The sequence below is a fragment of the Berghia stephanieae genome, chromosome 5, assembly GCF_034508935.2.
Source record: "Berghia stephanieae isolate SIO BIC M18660-M18661 chromosome 5, UCSD_Bste_1.3, whole genome shotgun sequence".
In the NCBI taxonomy this organism is placed as follows: domain Eukaryota; kingdom Metazoa; phylum Mollusca; class Gastropoda; order Nudibranchia; family Aeolidiidae; genus Berghia; species Berghia stephanieae.
In genome coordinates, this window is record NC_088364.1 from 18,045,559 (window position 1) to 18,068,402 (window position 22,844).

Here is a 22,844-nt window from a genome sequence, read left to right on the forward strand (position 1 = left end):
TAAATTTTATTGTGATGAAACAATTCAGGAGTTGCTTTCCTTGTCGGTCAGGAAATCCATTAATTTTTATTTTCCGGGCACTGTATCAAAATAAAGACAGAACACCCCCCCCCCCCCCCCCACCAATGATGCAGTGCTAGGAAAATCTTAAGAATCTTTAGTCAAGGGAAGCAATTCACGATTTGCTTTATTGAACAAATATTTAGAGTTACCTTATTGTGATACAGTGTTAGGAAAAATTCCAGAGTCCTTGGAGAGGAAGGGAGGCTATTCATGAATTATTTCAGATGTCGCTATAGTCAAGGGATGTAAGTCAAGATCTGTTTGATGAATGTTTTTTTCAGAGTTATCACACTTTGTTACAGTTTCAGGAAAATTTGCCGGACGTTTCGTGAAAAGGGGAAACAATTCATGATTTGTTTCATTAAACAATCTGTTACAGAGTTATCTTTTTTAATGCAGTGTCAGGAAAATTTCTCGAGAATCCTTAGGGGAAGCAATTCATGATTTGCTTTATTGAACAAAGTTTTGACGGAGTTCTCTTTTTTTGATGCAGTGTCAGGAAAAAAATTCTGAGATGGCCTGAAGGAGAAGGGAAGCAATTCACGATTTGTTTCATTGAACAAACTTTACAGAGTTACCTTATTTCGATGCAGTGCTAGGAAAATCTTAAGAATCTTTAGTCAAGGGAAGCAATTCACGATTTGCTTTATTGAATAAATATTTACAGAGTTACCTTATTGTGATACAGTGTTAGGAAAAATTCCAGAGTCCTTGGAGAGGAAGGGAGGCAATTATTGAATTATTTCATTAAAATTTTGCTTAGAGTTACCTTATTTTGATACAGTGTCAGGAAAAATTCTGGAGATGTCTTTATAGTCAAGAGAGGCAATTCATGATTTGCTTCATTGAACAAATCTTTACAGAGTTATCTTATATTGGTACAGTGTCAGGAAAAATTTCCTTACAATGGAAGCAATTCATGATATGCTTGATTGAACTAATCGACAATGAGTTACTTTTCTTTGATACAGTGCCAGAAAATAATGCAGAGAAAAACTGAAGTCGTCTGAGAGATCCGTAAGGCCCCATAATGCACCTTATCCTAGTTTCTGCAGCATTAGACAGACAGCAGCAATTGCTTGCAACCATTTGGCTAGGGCGCTGATTTATGATTTATGTACTTTTCGCCAAATCTAGCAAATCTTGACTGCATCCGGTACCTACCCCTGGGTTGAATCTCTCTCGAAAATTAAAAAAAAATAAAAAATCAAACCCTCACATTCAGGTTGGACTGCATTATGAAAAAGAACTCCGGTCTGAGACAAGGGGAGAGAGAGAGAGAGAGGGGGGGGGGGGGGGGGGGGGGGGGGAAGGTGAGGTTAGTGAGGTAGAAGAAACTACCAGTCAGTGTCCTCTCCGATAAATAGGATAGGAGACCCTATCACTGGCTCCTCCCAACCAACCACTGGCATTGAAAGAGGGAGGAGGGAACTTAGGAATTTAAGCCCTTAAGTCGCATCCAATGGATTAATAAAGTTTCAACATCAAACAATTTTGACAATATGTTTTATTTCATGGTTTGTAATAGGAACGAAAACATAATCAGTTATGTGCATTCATTAATGCATCTATTTAAGGATTTATTTTATCCAATTAAAAAAAAATAAAACAAAACAAATACCTACAGAAACACATATTAAAAAAAAAAAGTATGAACAATAAAAATTAAAACAACTGACCACTTTATTTAAATGTGTTTATTGTGTTTAAGGGTTTTACGGCGCTTGCAACACATTCAGGTCATATCAGCGCCAGTAAAAAGGAAGAAAATGGGATAGTAAAAAGTTATAGAATTACAATTAAAGCACCCAAGAATAGGTAAGACAAATGGGAATTGGTTCAAATAGGGAACAGATGTAGATTCCAAGAGCACACCGTCAAATGTACTTAGATCACCTAAAAGTCTCATCCAGAAACAAACACAGGTCCCAACTAAGAGGAATACACTCAAATGTTTACAAATCATATAATATAATAAGTAAACTAAACATAATACAATGCATAACAGAGAGATGATTTACAATGAAAAAAATATCATCTCCCAAAAGTATAACTATACATTCGACTATTTCCTCCCAGCCAAGGACTCCGGCCAGGGTCAGGACAAAACTAAGTAATCTTATACCAAGACACGAAAGGAAACAATTGGAAAACGGGAATGGGGGATAGAAGACACAGCATGTACCTCCCTGCCCACTATAGGAGGTCAGGATCCCCACCCAGCACTTTATTTAAGGTGAGATTAAAAAACAGACGCCGCCAGGTACACTAAAAGTTAAATTCGATTGAGAAAGAAAGGAAGGAAAAAACAGAAACACAGAAATAAAATATGTACAGATGATATAGTGCCAGAAGTCATTAAAGAACAAAGCTTTCAAATGAATGAAAAATGCATCATGGTCTGGTATGCAAAATATTGACGATTATTGAGAAAAATATATTTTAAAAATGGAATCATCAAAGATTTTTTTATTCGCTCTAAAGCAAAACAATAGAATTCTTAAGCAAAAATTGTACTATTTACAAATGGAAAACAATATATATATTTGAATGATAATAATAATAACTGGAACATGTAAATAAATGGATTTATGTACGAGTTTATGATAACAATAATAATAGTGAATTGAAAATCTCAATGAATCAGTCTGGCCTAAATTTCGTAGGCAAATGGTGGATGGGGAGAAAAACATTAAATTTTATTACATTTCACCAACCTCATCATTCTAAAGCTTTTTGTTGTTTGTATTTATTTATTGTCTTTCTTTCATTTTTTAAGTTTTAATGAAAAGTTATGAAATAACAATATTCGTGCAGTGTCACCCCATCTTGAGGATGCCAGCTGGAAGTGTTCGTAACTAAAATGTTTATCCGTTATTTTCAATTGATTTTTTTTCTATTTAAACCACAAATGATTATTATTATTACTTGTTTTTTTTCAAATATCAAAATCTAAGCATTACGTAAACAACAAAATTCAGACAGACAATCATAATATCACCATGGCTATATTCTGACATGGAATTTACTAACAACTGTGAGAGGATTCTTGTGATTCAAAATACATAGGCATTCTAAAATAATCTGACTACTCTCCACACAGCAAAAAGCAAGTGACTGGTAAGGTCCATATTAAAAAAAAAAAAAAGAAGAAGCATTTCATAACAAACGTCAAGGATTTAAAGTAAAAGTCCTAATATTTATGTCTAGATTTGTTGCTATCACTTTTACTTTTAAGCTATTGTGACACGGAAGATTGCTAAATTTCATGAAAGCTGAGCAGACTGGGTAAATGTGATATGATCCAAGCTGTAAAATTCTAAGAAAATACATCTATAACTATAACCATTTTCTTTCAAATGTCAAAATTGATGTCAAAAAGATTATGAATTTGATATTTTTATTCAACTTATCAGCTAAACTATCTTGAGTTCACCATCATTGAAAATTGAACCAAATTTTTTCAATTTTCCTTTCATACGAACCCAAGAGAGTTAGTTAAAATCTCTTTTAAAAAAATACAAGCAAACAAACAAAACAAGAAACACGCACACAAACAACGAACCAACCTCACATGATAATGAAAATGATTAACTAGTCAAATGCACTCGAATTTATAAAGCGCAATATCCACTAAACATGTTCAAAGCGCTTTACAAGGAGACCTTAGCCAACAGCAACAGTTAACATGTAAGATGAGACATGATGCCTGCTAGGCGATATTATATTTTATTTTCAGAGACAGCTATCAATGGCCAGGAACTCATTTTACACCTGAGTACAATGAGAAAATATGAGTAAAGAGCCTGTTCCAAGGACTCAACTATGTGCCACTCAGAGCGGTACTCGAACCCTGGACATTCCAGTCGGAAGGCAAGTGTCATACCACAAGACCACATAGCCACGCATAATTTAAATAAAAAATAATTATATTGAAGAATGAATTTGGAATATGAGTTATTAATGAATGAGAGGAAATTATATAAAAAAAGTAAGAACTTGTTTGACAGCTCACTCGCACTTTATATAACAAGTTAAATTTTATGTAGTGATTATTTAGTAACTCTCTCTTGTGGTCACCCCAAAAGCAATTGAACAAATTTGTTCAATTCCCATTTCCCAGAGTTAATGGTGAATTAATAAAAAAAAACCCCAAAAAACGCTGCTATTTTCTACTGTTCTCCATTTCGAGTAAACAAACATTGTCCTGGTAATGTAAGAGGATAATGATGCAAAATATCAAACACGTTCATAAGGCTTATTTTACAGTGAGCTCAAACTTGTCACAATTAAGGTTTAAACAATCAGGCGTGAAAGAAATGAAAAGAAGTCAAGTGGTATAAATCTTATTAAAATGAAAATGGTTGTTTGGAGAATTAAAAAAAAATAATGGGATGAAAAATCCAGCAAAGGATTATCGACCGTCCTTGAGAGCCATACAAACCATACAACTGGAGTTTTCCAGGCCATAATAATTGCTTGTTACTCTTTGGATACCACACTAGAAACTTAAATTTTAATTTATTTTCCTTTCAAATCTCAAACATTATTACCGATTTAATGTGCATATAAAAGGATACTACATTTGGTGGTCATTTTGATTTATATGAAGAAAGAGGAATAATTTTGAAAAACCACTTTCAGTTTGACCATTCCAAATGTGCACAACTCTCTCACTATAAGGACTAAGCATAATGGATATATAACCCTGCTGTTACAATAATAAACAATAATAGGAATCTAGGTATAGTTAAAAGCCAGCAGAGAGAAAGTGAATCATTTCAATATTCACATCAACCCAACGATCAAAATCTATTGTGTATACATATTGTTCATAATTCTCATATATTTAAAGCAAATAGTTTTGGGGTTTTTTTGTTTTTTTTTTAAAGGTAAAAAACAAAAAAAAGTTGATTAGCTATGAGTGACATAAACCCTGAATTAACGATAAATGATTTAATTTCTGGGATGGATAAAGCTGGTGGTGAGCAAGACACTGACAATGTGACAGGAAATATTTAGAAGCAGCAAAGCGGTACAGTCTTTGCTTTGTACCCAAACAGGTCAATTCAATCCAATTCATGGGTTTTTCCTATTTTGCATTTCTCCTTTTCATGACAGTAGAACCCAGTTTCCTGTCAGAGATCTTTGATATTTGCAATGTTGCATGTGCTGGTATGATCCTATTTCATTTGCAGATTTTTGTAGCTTGTTGGTAGTGCTTTTCAAAGACAGGGAAAGAATTGTGAATGCTCCACAATTAAGATCTTAAAAATTGCAGGAAAACGGATGAAACTGATAAATATAGAAAGTAAAGCCATGGCAATCAACTGCCAAAAAGAGAAAGAGCCTGATTGATTGAAAAACTCTAATATTCTTTAAGTATGAGACACATTCCAATATCTTATGCCATTTTCTGTAAAAATAATTCCCCCCCGCCCCCCCCCCCCTCATATTTTTGCACATTTTCTCCCATTTGCGTACTTTGGAAAGAGAAAGAGCCTGATTGATTGAAAAACTCTAATATTCTTTAAGTATGAGACATATTCCAATATCTTATGCCATTTTCTGTAAAAATAATTTTACCCCCAATATTTTTGCACATTTTCTCCTGTTTGCGTACTTTGGACATAATTGCGTAAATATTTATGTAAGCCATTTTATATTGGTAAGCGTGCTATGTGCCTTCTCATGACCACATACATTTTTAATATCTATTGATTGATTCACATAATGGATTACATTATAACTATAAGGATGGGAAGGGCAATGTTTGTTTTGATTAAAATAAGTGAAAATGGAGTAACGTAGCACAACTGTTAACCAGTCAACTGCCATTACCATAGAAAGACATGTATATAAAAACTCGGACAGAAAACTCATCCTTCAAATAGCAATAGATTTCAATGACCCTCATCTAGGCAAAAACTCTCAAACCGGGGAATAAGAAAGACCTTGCAAGGTCCCAGGTTGAGAGTTTTGCCAAGATTAGGGTCATTTAAATCGATCGATATTTGAAGGACAAGATTTCCGACCAAATTTTATACTTTCCAGTGTATAGCAGTTAAAGGGCTAAATTTATTTCAAATTCACCAAAATAGAACTAAATCAACATATTATGTGTTGATCCTGCACCAATGGATGAAATAACAATCTTTGGAAATGAACTTGAGGTAAACTGGAATTCGTCATCAAATCAATTTATACAACAGAAAGAAAACATGAATCACCACTAATGAAATAATTTAGTAGTAATTCTAAAACATCGCTGGAATTGAATTGAAAAAAAACAGAAAAAACAAAAAGCATCGAATCCAACCGCCTGTTGATCTGGATTGCTCTTTGATAAACCAATTTATAGAGTTCCAGACCTGCCAACCAACTGGCTAACCCAAATAGGGACATGCGGTTACTGACACGGCAAAGTGTTTTTGTATGAAAAATTATGCCTAGGTACATCACATAGTAATGAGATTACTTACCTACCAAAAAAAAAACCCCCAAAAAAACGACTAAACGTGTGAGATTCATCTGATCTTGTAACTTTGTAATCCAAAAAGAAAGATTTTTTTAAAGATGAGATTTTTTTCCAGCCAGGTCAAATCAGGACAAACCCGACAATATCTGAACGGTAGGCAAAACTAGAGTTCATACTTTTTAATGCTTATCAGAGGGAATTTCGATGTTTCAAATATACAAAAATTTATTGTTTAACAAGAAAATAGGGTATGTCGTGAAAAATATATTTTTTTTAATGTTTTTTTTTTTAAAGTAAAATTTACTTTGCTCTGTACCCAAAACGTCAATTCAATTCAATTTGTAGGTTTTGCTTATTTCACTTTTCTCCTTTCCAAAAGAGTAGAGCCAAGTTCCCGCCAGTCTGAGGTCTCTGTCTTTAGAAAAACTAGTTTCTAGATAAATCAGAGACCTTTTCCAAAAGGATGACAGGACAGTCAATTCAGCCAGATAAGTGAAAAAGTTTTTAAAATGGGGAATATATTCGGAATATAGCACAAGAGTTATCTTAACATTTCATACATATTATTCATTATTAAAGTAATACACACATTTCAAGTCTAGTAATCAAGGAACATATGGTAGAGATATTATTTTTTGTAAAAATGTTTATAAAAATTGTCTTCTTTTTTCTTTTTCTCCTTTCTCGAGGCTTTCCTGGTCTTTCATCTAATACCTGATTTTCCTGTCACCATACAGAAACAATGAAATGATGTGTAGCACAGAACCGGTATACAATGAAAACAGTAATAGTAATAGTCATGTTGGTCTACAATTAGGAATTGTTTTGCTTTTTAATGAAAAATGCAACTTAGGAGATATATATTATTATTATTTAAAAGAATTATAAAAAGATTGTAACAAATCTTAATTTACACAGAACAGGACACTTACGATTTTAAATTTTCTCACTTGATACAAAATGTATCATAATGGAGATAAGAACCAGATGTGATTAGATTTCTACTCCCATTTTTCTGGATTTTACAGTATCATATAACCATTTTCAATTTTTTAAAAATTCATGTTGGATAAAGAAGAGCTTTGAGCCCGAAACATTCTTTGTTATGCATTTCACTGTTTTGGTTTCATGCTGATTAAGTCAAAGGTTTCAGGTAGCCTTGTATAAATTTGTAAATAGTTAAGAATAGTCTGCTGGATAAATTTGAAATCAGACCATGGGTGAGTAACATATCTATTTCACCAAATTAAGTCTATAAAAATTTGGCCAATTTTTGTCCAATTAAAAGAAAAAAAGCAATAATAAAACAGCGGTCGGAGTGGCCGTTCTACAAAACATTATTACAGAAAAAAAAAAAGAACTCAATTTCAGCATTATGCTTCATATTAAAAAAAAAACATGGTAGCAAAGTTTAAACTTGGAGTTAATTAAATATTAAAATTTGAATCACCGTTATAATATTGTGAATATAATCGGTAGAATGACCAGAAACTGGAATTTATAAAATAAAACATGAAAAAACAAAAAACAAATAAACAATAGCATGATGGGTAAAATATACTCAAGATGTAATTTTTTGTTGTTTTTGATTCATTAAGAATAAAAACTTGACAAATGATTTTAGCAAAAAAAAAAAAAAAAGTTAAAAATTTAAAGTCACATTCAATAAAGTGTAAAACGATCTGACAAAACTTGTCATAAATATTATTTACAAAAATAAATCAAAAGTAAGTATGGGGGGCAGGGAGGGAAGAGGAGGGAAAATATTGCACCTAAAATTAAACGTATTGCAGCCCTTTAAAAATTGTTACAGTCAACGGGAGACAATAAATGTATTATGCTGAAAATGTAGTGTATTAAGTGAAACTTAAACCCTGAATGATCAATGCACTGATCTGCAGATCTTGTTACAACAAAATATGTGTCGTCACATCTAAGTAAATAATCCAATCACCCCCACGCACAAGAACTGACACATACTCACAGTTTTTACCCTTAGACCAACAAGGGTTGGAGTGTTCAACTACAAAATGAATTTCAACAAATCTGTTTTGGCAAAGACAGAGCGTATCAGTGTCAGCCAGAATGATGTGGGGTATCCACAAAGAAATGGGACACTTATGCACTGCATGCTTAATGGGATGTCACAGACATTGAAGAATGAATTCAAAATCTTATATAGATACATATATTAGACCATGACAAAATTGACATTTTTGTTTTCAATCTTTTCTTGGAGATTTTGTTATTCTTATTGTATGGTGGCGGTCATGGACCTCAGATCAATTTGTCCAGAAAATTGTCTGGAATGTAAATAAATCTAAAAGGTCAACTCAACAGAACTTGTGTAAAAATACCTGATTTCTAAAATAAATGCTTTCATAACCCAGTTGTTCAAATGTCAATACAATAGGTCCAGAAAATTAAGATTTGATTGTATTTTTTATTCTATACTGACAACCTTTGGAAAAAAAAAAAAAAATAAATAAAACAACCAAAGAAGTTATTCATTAAAAAAAAAAAGGGTATAGGTTAATAAACTTTATAAGTAATATCGCACGTTTATAACAACTGCAAGGTTTTTGATGAATCCTTATCCCAAATAATAAAGATGTATTTCCAATGATAACAAAAGCTTGATGAAGAGAACACCAAATGATATCTATTTCTGCTGCACAGCCGTACTCTTACAAAACACTTCGAAAAAGAACCAAAACAAATTGTGGTTAGAAAATTTTAATTACAAATATTGATCAACCAGGATGATTGCCAACTTGTTAAAAATATCAAAAGAATTACAATTGTGACAAATTGGGGGCCATCTGAATCAATCAATATTTGGAGTAAAAGTGTTCTGGTCTGTTTTGGTAGAACAAAGAAATAAAGACAAGTCATGGCAAGTCAGACAATATCAGGTGTCTTTGATGATCACGGTTGCATTTCCTCTAGTCCATAGTTTGCCCTGACTCAGGTGTGGAAGTGATCAACTCTGTACCAGATACGATGCTCTTGAACTTTACGCAAAAAGTAGTAGGAGAGCAGGATTCCAAAAATCTGTTTTAATAAAATCAAACAGAATACTGATGAAATTGACACACCCAAATCAATGTCAATTTCCAATGTGAATACGTGACTGTGACAATAGCATGGGTGCAAGATTTCCGGCTTTTTGACATGGATTTTAATTTATTTCCAGCATCTAGATCATCTCAACATAATACCGTTTTGAGGCAATAGGTCTTTAGGCTTTTTTTTTCTTTTTTGGCCTAACCTACTTGTGCCCATGCAATAGGCTTGTTTTCATAACATTTGGACGCCAAAAGACATCAATATTAATAGTAAGATATTTTGAAAAAGAATCATGGACAGATTCTGATTTCAACAGTTTCTCTTGGTTGATTAACCGATAAATATTCCAAAACTGAGAGACAAGAACCTAAAAGAGTAGCTAAATGGCTTTTCAAAGTAATGAAAAAGTGTAGACAAGGTAGCTTCTGACAGACAAATGCAATGAAATCTCACACGTCAACCTCTCCTCTCCTGGTTTTCTCTTATCCCTAACCTCTTATGTTGACATCATAGTGATGAACATGAACCCTACGATTAATTTCAAAATAGATTTTGTTATATAATTAACTCTTTTCACCCCCAAGTTTGCGAAACACAAAATTGTGGTAGTATAACGAGATTTAATTTTATCTACTTTCATTGAACCTTCTCATAAGCCAAATATAATATCAACAAGCATTTACTTACTGTCACAGTAAAGGTTGTTCACAATTATCTTATTAAATTTTATTTTATTAAGAACTGAATTCATCTCACTCCAGTTATATTTCGGTAGGCTTAGATAAACTTTACCTTCTAATATTAGATCGTCTTTCCTTTTATAGCCTTCCCTCGAATTAATTTCTAATTAGTGAATACTTTTGGTTCGACATTCTGTCACGTAGCCACTTATTATAAAAGCTGATAGGTCTAACATTTGACACTCACTTTCTCTCCACAATCTATGCCGGACGGCCAGTCACTCTATTCCTATATATATATTGTAAGATTTTTATCTTTTGGGACTTTGTAGATATTATATCTACACCATTAAGACGCCGGAGCTTTTAACTTTGATTGTATAATCTTCAAGGATCAAACCCAAGCCCGCTGTACTACACTATAACCTCTTACCAATTGCCTGGAAGTGGAATTTTACGAGTCCAATCCTGTTATCAGAGGAATAGATCATCCAAGCCCATCAACTGCCTGGAAACGTAAACTTACGAACCTGAGATATTATCATAAGTTACGTAAAATATTCATATCTCTATTTGTAACTGCCACGATCACTGTTTATCTCTTTTAATTAAATTTCATCATTATTTTTATTTCATTGTAAACAAATCGTTAATTGTTTTTCATTTATAGTAACTAGTAAATTCTGGGGCCTCATTCTACATATATCTTTATGCATAGTCGAGTAGCTCTTTACTCACTTGAGACCATGACACTTACTACACTCTAAAGGGAAATGTCACACATTAAAAACTGCTATATACCAACCTGAGGAATAGCAAATCCCAAGGCGATAGCCCCGACCAGATCCAGATGTTCTATCAACCAGCCCAGGAAAGCGTGGGTACAGCCCTCTATGTTTATCAAGTTATGCATCTGATACAGGAAACGTTTATACAACTCATATCAATGTAAAGGCTTATATTATACAACATTCACAGACCTGTCATAAATAATGTACATATCTGCAGGTTCAATGCAACAAAATCCAAACTTCAAGGCTAAAATAAATGAAACAATGAAAGATTCCTTTGATATTTTATGTAAGTGATAAGTTGAAAACTAAAGTACCAGGACTGCAAGCTAGTAAAATATGTATTAAAATGATTTCTGATGTTTTCAAGGGGAAGAACCATACTTCTAAATAAAAAAAAAATAAAATTGAGCTTTATATAGCGCAATATCCACTAAATGTGCTCAAAGCACTTTACAAGGGGTCCCCGGTCAACAGCAACATTTAACATATAGGACGGACATGACGCCTGTTAGGCGATATTACAATTTTTCGGACAAAGCGGTGAGAGAATATGAGTAAAGAGCCTTTTCTAAGGACTCAACTATGCGCCGAGCGAGAGGCTCGAACCCGGGACCTTCCGATCCGAAAGCGAGTGTCATACCACTAGATCACATAGCCCCATACGAGATGATAAGAAATTGTGTGTGGATAAAGATAAATGTAGGAAATTAACTATGTCCTGATACTAAGAAGTATAGATGTAAATTATAATAAGGGAAAGGAAGAAAGATTATCTTATCTTAAAATGCTTTTTCTACTAGGAAACAGATTAGACAAGTAAATAGAAAAGTGGAAAACCGAAGAGCAGGCCTTTGTTCCGGATAAAAATGGATACGATGTGTATGATTCATTGTCGGACAAAGCAGAGAGAAAAATACAACAAAAAAGTCATTGTGACAAAACTCAGCCTTCCTCATATTATATACCTCACTCATCCCAACCAAGGAGGGCAGATTTTTTTTTTTTGGGGGGGGGGGGGGGGGGGGGGGGGATGAATTGCATTTTTCTCTTTGCTTTGGCACTTAATCATGCATATCTATTCAGATTGTTATGGCAGGTAAAAATCAAAATGTTTTAGTTTTCATCGAATTTCCTCTGGAATTCTATCTAGTTCAGTTGATTTAGCACTGACTTCACAGACAAAGGGACCAAGATCAATCCCAGGAGTAGTCGAGATTTGTTTTTCTGACCCATCTGTCCGCCCAACAGTGATTGGGTAGCTGAGTCTGATAGATTTGGTGGAAAGTACTTTGCAATAGACGAGCGTCCTATCAAAAGGATAGCAAGCAATTGCGATTGTCCATTTTACACTATGGAAAATGGGATAAACTCCAGCTCCGTGGACCTAATGGCTCAGGAGGACAATTGCCCCTGAAATTCTGGAAGAAAATCTAAATCTGAAAAAGGGTGGGGAAACCAGGTGATTTAAACTTTTCAAGCTCAAAACCAGTCATCAACCAATAACTAAAAAATATTTGAAAAGTCTAAATGGCAATACGTCCAAGGTCAACTATTACTATTTATACTGTTTTTATAATTGACTGATGATGGGTTTTGAACCCATGACGTATTATGTTGTCATTTTAAAAAAAAATTTGTTATATTCACTTTAGTACATTACTTTTTCAAGTCCATGGGTTCCATGTGTGTGTGGCTGTGGTCTTGTGGTATGACACTAGTTTTTGGATCAGAAAGTTCTGGGTTTGACCCTGCTCGGCACATAGCTGAGTCCTTGGAAAAGGCTCTTTACTCACATTCTCATACCGTACTCAGGTGCATGGGTGAAAGTTACTCAATGATATTAATCCTGCAAAGGCAGGTGCTCAGAAAAAAAAATCCTGCAACTACCAATAAGAGGAAAAAACAGAAGTGCGGTTAATTATATTATTATACAGTTGCCGGTTTTTTTCATTTTCGAATTCCGGCCAGACAAAAAAAAAAACGACGAGACCTCTTTTTCAAAAATAAAAATCCGGCCATGCCGGATTTTTCAGGCGAACTTTCACCCATGCTCAGGTGTAAAATGAGCACCTGGCCGTTAACAGTGTTGTCTATGTCTTTAAAAAAGTGTTGCTGTTGGTCAGGAACCCCTAGTAAAGCGCTTTGAGCATGTTTAATGGATATTGCACAATACAAAAGCTCAAGCTTTATATAGTTTTTTTTCTAGCAGCTTAGTATTCACGGTTTTGTGAAGGCATTGAAGCTAATTAATATTATTAAAGCTCAATTGTACAGCCCTCTACTCATATAAAAACATCTGGCTCCATCATAGCTGTGATTTGACAGTTGGATCTGTCTGTTGGAAAGTACTTCTTGATAACCCCCCCCCTTTCCCCCAAGCCCCAGTATTCAAATAGCAAGCAACTGTCACTGTCTGTTCCACATTACATATAAACTGGTCAAAACCTTGGCTCCCTGAGTCTTATGGATCTAGAGGACTTTTTTTTTAAATATAAAAATCGCAGGCAGTATACGCCGTTTCTGTGCACGAAAGTGAATAGGAATTAGGATAGCATGCACGACATGAGGTTTTTAAACATGTGTGAGTTGATTAAATCTCATCTGTATCCTCTCATCCTTTCTAAAGACCTTGGTCCATATTATTAATAGATTGATATTCAACTTTACTAAGAAACGAATGATTGAGGGGGGATTAAAAAAGACAAACATAAAAACTGTAAAATCTTAAATTTTGAGACTCAATTACTGAGCCCTTCATTTTGTATCATGCTCTTAAATAAATATTTTAAGCCAATTTCCAATCGTTCACCATGCTAAACAAGTTTCAAAATGCTTTATTTAGTCCCCAAGCAGGCCATTTAAAAGCAAAATTCCTTTTCAAACTGTACAATTGAGTTGCTAGTTAGGATTTTATTACTCTGAAAATACAGCAAGCTGTTATGTTATAGAGATTATTCGCCATGATGGTTTATGTATTTTTTTAAAACTTATGCAAATCACACATGGGGGGCGGGGGAGGAAAGGACAACAGAGGAAAATGTGAATGGGTAACATCAAAGAATGAACTGGATTAATTGGAGAAATAAGCCTAGAGTGGAGCAACATGAGGTCGTCTGCATCCACATCTCCCCTATCTCTCAATAATCATCTACTTGTCAAGGGCGTTGTTTGTTCACTTGATTGTAGAAGTTTAACAGCACTTCCAATGCACATGGGTCATTGAGGAATCAATAAAAGTATGACAATAGATTTAGACAAAAGAAAGAACAGAAAGTGGACAATAGTAGAAATATACCTTTGGACAGAGTACAAGGATTTACAAGGGAAAAAAAATCAGCTAAACCACAATAAGATACTGTGATCCCAACTCCGTATTTTTTATCGCCCTCCCTTCGTTTACAAGAGCTCAGTTCACACAGATACAAATAACCCTGAAAATGTTGTTACACAATACACTACACAGGGGAGTGAGTCACTGTCATCTTGTCCCAAATTTGGTGGTAAAGAAACAAAAATTTTAACCCAACAAAATCAAAATCAAAATAAAACTCTTTGTTTTTGTAAAAGACAGAGACAGACAATGTAATATTGCCTTTGGCGTATGATTCTGCTGCCATATGGAGCTGCAGAGTTTATGTTTATTCCCCCCACAAAAAGAAACAAAAAAACCCCAGAGAAAATAAACCACCCTCAAATCCAATAGTTAAGTACTGCATGGTGAAACGTGTGAAGGAAAAGTTATGTAAACCTTTGAGACGTTTTAGAACACATGAGATTTTAATAAAAACGAAAAAAAAAAATAAATACAGAAAACAAGAGAATGCATGAAAAATCTAAGGGAGAATGTTTTTAAAAAGAAAGAAAAGTAACAAAACCATGCTGTTAAGAATGTCTAAAGTAACTTGCAATTTGTACCTTAAATGTTCAAAAACTATAAAAGTATAATGTCAATCAGACCTGAGATGGAAACAAATATAATATATCTATTATCTGTTCTAATAAAACCAAACAAAAATAAAATATTTACATATGCAACTTGTCTTAATTATGTCAGAGCCATATGAGCCACAGAGCCAAAGTTTATCCAATTGCTGCGTGATCGTTTTCAATTTGCAGTAACAATTTCTTGTTCATTTTAGTTGGAATGTCATAATGAAGTTTGGTGTCAATGTATCCCTTTTACATGATTCTGCATACCCAGCCGGATACAGCCTATCATTATTTTTACTATTTGCAATTTTATCAACTTACCTTTCAAAAAGAAAAGAAGAACAAGAAGAAAGAAAGACGTAATAAAATTAAACGCTAAATGAATATTTTACAAAATACTGGATATTAACACAAACCATGCCAAGAAGTCTATCTATGGCTATCAGTGACAACCAGTACAGACAATTGTCCAAAGGTAGTTGTAATAATGATGATGATGATAATAATAATAATAATAATAATAATAATAATAATAATAATAATAATAATAATAATAATAATAATAATAATAATAATAATAATAATAATAATATTAATAATAACAATATTAATAATAATAATAATAATAATAATAATAATAATAATAATAATAATAATAATAATAATAATAATAATAATAATAATAATAATAATAATAATAATAATAATAACATCTAAGCAAGAATGAGGATTAAGTGAGGATGCAGGCAGGTCGGGCGTAGATTAGTGAGTAGAGGCTTTCTACCACAATACCAAATCCACAATGTGCGATGGGTTGGTGGGTACATACATACACACGCACACACACCATTAAATCAGTTGGAGAAAATGAGAAAAATTGATAGATACCAAGGCTGCTGTACGTACTGTGGAATTTTTGTGTATGCCATAACCACAGTCTTCAGGCAAAACAACACCCTGAGGATGGAGGAAACGAAAATCATGAAATAAATATTTAATCAATTTATTAATAAATAATAATAATGGTATTTTACAATGAAGAATATATATATATATATATATATATTATTTAAAATATTTACCACAATGTTTGGGGCAGTCTACATCAATGTTTCAGGCTTAATTTGCCATCTTCAGGACTGAGTTGTTTTGTTGACTGTTGTTGAACAACAGTCAACAAAACAACTCAATCCTGAAGATGGCAAATTAAGCCTGAAACATTGATGTAGACTGCCCCAAACATTGTGGTAAATATTTTAAATAATAATTCGCTCCATTACTACATGTCGAGCACTTTTCGTACCATATTTGTATCAAACACGATTCAATATATATATATATATATATATATATATATATATATATATATTATATATATATATATTCACCAATTGTCTATTTTCAGAAAGAGAAAAAAAAAAAAAAACGGCTATTAAAAAAGAGGAAAACCGAAGAGCAGGCCAAATGGCAGAAAATTCCCAATTTTAATATGAATGTCATTCAACAAACAAAATTGATCAACTCTCTTAAACTCACAAACAGTTGACATAGAAAGATTAACATATTTTTAGAATTTAAAAAAAAAAAGAAAGTTATATCAAGATATAAAACTGGAAAAGAAAAATGGAAAATGCTGAATGGAAATTATGTGAATAAGTGAAGTCTACCAAAAGAAATTAAACAGTGAGTTTCATTCAAATATTCAAGCAATATGATCCTTCATTAACAAGATATTTTCACTTCATTTTGGAGATTGTTTTTAAGTTGTTTTAAGAGTTTAAGTCTCATCTGGACACGAGCACGGTCCCCACTAAGAGGAATACACTCAAATGCTTACATTATAAATTCAAAATAACAAATATAATAATACATAACAGAGGGATGATTTACAAGGAAAAAAATATCATCTCCCAAAACAATAACTATGCATTTGACTGTCTCCCTCCCAGCCAGGACTCCGACCAGGGCCTGGACAAAACCAAGTAATCTCATTCCATGACAAAGACAGAATGCAAATTGGAAAACAGATATACGGGGATAGAAGACAGTATGAACCTTCCTGCCCACTATATTTTAGACATCATCAATTGCATTGTGACTTAAATTTTAAGATAAGTGTCAGGTAGGATGTACTGTCAAACTCAGTAACCCCGGTTTATGAATCAAAGCAAAGACCACGCCACTTTTAAGTCTGACACTGTGTACAAGTATCCAGGTTATGATCATTGGTTCTTACCTCCTGTTTCCGACAACAGCTGCTGGGTACTCCACAGAGAAAGTCTTTCCCTGACTTACATCCGTACTCTTCACTGTAGTCTCTGTAGTCTATGAAAGAGTTGAAGCCACAGCACTCATACTGTACAGTAGAAATGGGGAGATAATTATATAAATGTGTACAAAATTACCTTTCCATTTTATGAACCAAATTATATTGTTAAACTATGCGCTAGAGTCAAAAATTGAAAAATTTTATATCATTTGAAAGAACATTTATTAAAACACACACATGCTGAGACGTATTGTAATCGGTCAGTCATATCAGGGCTGGTACACATTTTTACAAGACAACTTGATATTTCGGCTTCAGAAATAACGGAAAGAAGGAATCATATAGAATGTTACAGGGACAATCGTGACAAACAGAAACCCATCGCACCAACGTGCCCTGCATGAACACCGCCATGTTGTCTTCTACTGATAAAAAGTTAGCTGCTGCTTTAAACCCCAAAATAATATTATATTTGTGAAATTATTTTGTAATTACTTTGATTTCAATTATTTTACTCGCAAAAACATGCTGAAACTGAGCCTTGAAGAGAGGGAGCCCAACTACTTGGTCATATTCATGCTATACGGCCAGTGACTGAGGTTGCAAAGCTTTTAAAGGTTAGAGCTACCTACTATTCTAGTATCGCAAAGCTCAACACTGAAAGGGAATGTGAGGAATCAAAGACAGATTAACCGCGTGTAACAACGACCAATGATAGTCGAACATTTACTCGACACACAACCAACCCCTCTCTTATGCCTCTGACATCGCTTTGGAAAATAACATAAGTTTGACAATGATACGAAGACTTGTAACTGCTGGACTCAGATCGAGAAGGTCTTCTGTGCAACCTCAACCAACTGAGAACAGAACTGGTGCTCGAGTGACCCGCTGTAAATCTAGACCCCAATCTTATCGAGCACCTCCGAGATCTCTTAATAAGACCTACAAGGGAGCAATAGTGCCAAGCAAGGAATGTTTACAAGCTTTGGAGCATTGTTGAATCAGGATAGAATGTGTCAGAGCAAATGACATATTCCCCTTGACAAATTTTATGGGTAGACTTGTACAAGCAGTGATAGAAATTAGTGGTGGCATATGCAGTACTGACTTTGTTGCGTCAAATTTTTCCTCTTTTTCCAAAGCAGTGAAACTCAAATTGTGTTCTTTGGGTCGTCATTACTTTTATGATTATGCATGTATGCTGATGAAATTTGACTCACATATATGTAAGATATTGCTCGATTATATGATATCACTTTTGATCGATCCCAGGTGCAGTCGAGATTTTTTTTCTGACCCCACTGTCCACCCAGCAGTGAATGGGTAGCTGGGTCAATTAGACCTGGCAGAAAGTACTTATGATAGACAAGCACCCTATCCAAAGAATAGCAAGCAATTGCTATTATCTGTTTGTTATAGAAACAGGGATAAACTCCGTCATAATGAATGGAAATTAACCCCTTGTTTTATATCCTTTTATATCCCGACACAATATCACTTAGAGCAACTGGGTCACGAAAACATTTTACTCACCCTATCCTGGAGCCAATCCACAGCTTTTTTCAAATCTCTATTTTTACCATAGCCCTTGATGGCAAATCGGAATTCTTCACTCTTCATCTTGGGAAGCTGGGGAAACAACAATCAGATATAATTAAATTTCAGCAAACAGTACACGACTCTGTCATCAATTAAGCTTTATCTCTTTAGTGATGAGATTATTTTTTTTTCTTTCTCATATCATAATTGGATGATACAACTTGTTTATCCTATCAATTTTCAAAACCGAATGTTCACTTTTTCGCACTTTAAAAATAATAATGTCCAAGCCCAAGTTTCAATCAGCACACAATGTGAGTGTTTCATGTAAACCCATTTCATCTTTGAAAATGGATAATCTCGATAGAAATAGATCTGATATACTATTAAAAATTAGCGTCCACGTAATATGATCAAAACTGTTAGATTATATTCATACTTATTTATTTATCTATTTAATCATTTTGGTAGTTTCCTTTTACCTGTATCGATTTGAAATTATCTGTAAATGCATGATTCATAATTGCCTAAATTAAACCTTTGAATTGAATTGTATTGATAAAGCGGGATAATCAATTTGTCCTTATTAAAACCGACCACTTCTCCTCATCACATCTGTTTGTTTTTTTTACTACAGATGAAACCATTTTCATCAAGCCAGGAATTACATGCTACCTGATTCTGGTTTCATTTAAGTCACGGTCACACCAGTTTTGCTCTATTTGTTTCATATATAATTTTTCTTTTTTTTTTCTTTTGGGATGCTAAGTTTCTAGAATGGATAATAAAAAGTAATGAACAGCTTTGAAAAAGAACAAAACACCAAACACATAACGTTTTGGGCTCAAAACCCTTCTTCAGTCAATAACTTAAAAAAACTCCCGTATTGAATTTGATGACATATATACACTGTTTTATTGAAGTACTCATCTTAATCTAAAAATATCTTTGTTTGTTTATTGTCTTTAACACATAATTTGTTTGTTTATTGTCTTTAAAACAATATTTGTTTGTTTATTGTATTTAAAGCACTGCTTGTTTGTTAATTGTATTTAAAACACTATTTGTTTGTTTACTGTATTTAAAATAACATTTGTTTGTCTACTGTATTTAAGACACTATTTGTTTGTTTATTGTATTTAAAACACTATTTGTTTGTTTATTGTATTTAAAACACTATTTGTTTGTTTATTGTATTTAAAACACTATTCGTTTGTTTACTGTATTTAAAATAACATTTGTTTGTTTACTGTATTTAAAATACTATTTGTTTGTTTAATGTATTTAAAATACTATTTGTTTGTTTACTGTATTTAAAACACAATTTGTTTGTTTACTGTATTTAAAATACTATTTGTTTGTTTACTGTATTTAAAATACTATTTGTTTGTTTACTGTATTTAAAATACTATTTGTTTGTTTACTGTATTTAAAATACTATTTGTTTGTTTACTGCATTTAAAATACTATTTGTTTGTTAACTGTATTTAAAATACTATTTGTTTGTTTACTGTATTTAAAATACTGTGTTTGTTTACTGTATTTAAAATACTGTTTGTTTGTTTACTGTATTTAAAATACTATTTGTTTGTTTACTGTATTTAAAATACTATTTGTTTGTTTACTGTATTTAAAATACTGTTTGTTTGTTTACTGTATTTAAAACACAGCTTACGCTCGGACGTTTTAACACACTTTATTGTTATGAAACCAACTCGTATAATTAATGGTGGCAACACGTAACTTCACTAATTCTATACAGAGCAGTGAGCATTGCATTCATGACAGCATCTCACAAATAATATAGACGATCAAGTGTCATAAAGTCTGCAAAAGTCATTCTATGGTGACGATTAGATTGAATACATATACTGGACATCAAAGACGGACAGTTGTGTGTAATAAAAAAATAATAACAATAAAGTTATCTTGATTATATTCTCCAGGCTTTGTGGTTTATGGTGAGAGAGAGAGAGAGAGAGAGAGAGAGAGAGAGAGAGAGAGAGAGAGAGAGAGAGAGAGAGAGAGAGAGAGAGAGAGAGAGAGAGATGTTTGTTTGTTATTAGGTGTTTAACGGTGCTTTCGACACAGAGAGAGAGAGAGAGAGAGAGAGAGAGAGAGAGAGAGAGAGAGAGAGAAGAGAGAGGAGAGAGAGAGAGAGGGGGGGGGAGAGAGAGAGAGAGAGAGAAGAGAGAGAGAGAGAGAGAGAGAGAGAGAGAGAGAGAGAGAGAGAGAGAGAGAGAGAGATGACCGTTGATAGCGACAACACAGGAAGTGAGATGACACTTGGTGGCCTCTGCATGTATCATTAGAAATAGTGGGCGATAGTCTAAGCGACCCGACCCGCAATTTCCAGCGAGGGATGAAGGGCTGTGATGACAAGTAGCAGTGAGAATGAGAAGCTGGCACCACCGTATTGTCGTCTGTCACCTTTCGATGACTCACAGATATAAAAGTCCCTTGTGTTTGAGAAAATGTTAAACGATTTCAAGGCCCGACTGACATGGGGCCCGCGCCCAATGAGGACACCGCTGAAATACAACCAGACCATTGGTTTCTTCAGCGCCAACCATACAGATACAGAACGTTGAGAAGAGTAAACGATTTCACAGATGGATGGGTGGGTAGATATCTAGATAGGTAACTGATTGAGTTGAATGTTCAATTGTTCAAGCTACCGTTGTCAATAATTAGATGCCATTTTCTTCATGTCAATCTGTATTTTTTAAAAATGTTCTATACTTGGGGAGGGGGGGGGGGGGGGGGGGGGGGGGGGGGGGGGGGGGGGGGGGGGGGGGGGGGGGGGGGGGGGGGGGGGGGGGAGGGGGGGGGGGGGGGGGGGGGGGGGGGGGGGGGGGGGGGGGGGGGGGGTATAGAAGGAACGAAATTGACGTCACTCAGCTCTTTGCTACTGTTTTTCGCCAGCCATTTTTGTGAGTGGTATTAACAAGAAATGAAGTGAATAGGTAAGTGCCAGAAGACAACAGAGAATAAAAATTTCGCGGCGGCGATGGGGGCTCGAACCCGCGACCTTACTGGTACGACAACTCCGCCTGGCCGGGGAGATCGCGACTCTACCGTATGAGCAATCCACGACCCCAAAAAAGTCGCTTCTAACCCTAGTCTCATTAGAGCCTTCTCGTATTAGTCAGACTATACGTTTAAGGTTACACAATGTTTTGTTTTGTTGGTACGTTATATCAAGCCGGCGAATGTTGCAAGTTATTGGCTAAACGCAATGCATCTATAAAGCTTCTGTCTCAAAGAAAACACGGCACCTCGCGCGTACGTCGTCTCTTGGTTCGAAACCCGTCTTCCAAAAAAAAAAAAAAAAAAGAAAAAAGAAAAACCCAACAAACCAGCGGACCCGGATTAGCAAATTAGATAATTTCTTCCCCCCCCCCCCCCCCCCCCCCCCCCAAACACACACACATACGGATTAGCAAATTAGATAATTTCTTACCCCCCCCCCCCCCCCCAAACACACACACATACATACATTATTTTCTAGTAATAATGGATGGAGACATAAACTCCCCTGTGTTAAAACGAGTTGGCTATGCCCAAATACACTGTACAAAGATCTAAAAGACCGCTATTGTCGATCTTAGCTGAAATATGCCGACTGTGTGATATTCCATTTTTTTTTTTTTAATAAAAAAGTTAGAAGCCTGCAGTCACCAGACTATGCATGATGTAAGTCTGAATTTTACAACACTCAAATCAATTTAGAGAAATTTAGGCATATGAACATTTTTTCAAGAAAGTATTTTGAAATTGTTGGACATATCGAATGTAAATTTGGGACGTAATTCTCATAAACAGCTCCGAAATAGTTCAAGCATGAAATGAAGCGCCAAGAGCATGGCGACCCATGCGCAAAATTAATGCTCTTATCTCATTATTATATTATTATTATATATTATTATTATTATTATTATTATATTATTATTATTATTATTCAATTTAACCCAGATAGCCACATGAAAACCTTGACAACGAGGAATCGGTGATGATGA

The 22,844-nt window shown here is 34.2% G+C and overlaps 1 protein-coding gene across 2 annotated transcripts in view; it reads right to left on the reverse strand.

Annotated features, from left to right (window-relative positions):
- Positions 1-1,555: 1,555 nt before the first annotated feature.
- Positions 1,556-22,844, reverse strand: part of LOC144972532 (tetraspanin-15-like) — a gene marked incomplete in the record, with an annotated part of 73,276 nt that continues 51,987 nt past the window's right edge. Inside the window, 5 exon segments of one of the 2 annotated variants that reach the window (XM_078913855.1) lie at positions 1,556-9,595; positions 11,096-11,203; positions 15,903-15,971; positions 17,251-17,370; positions 18,820-18,915. In XM_078913855.1, the coding sequence (XP_078769981.1) occupies positions 9,509-9,595; positions 11,096-11,203; positions 15,903-15,971; positions 17,251-17,370; positions 18,820-18,915 (480 nt within the window). 2 annotated transcript variants of the gene reach the window in all.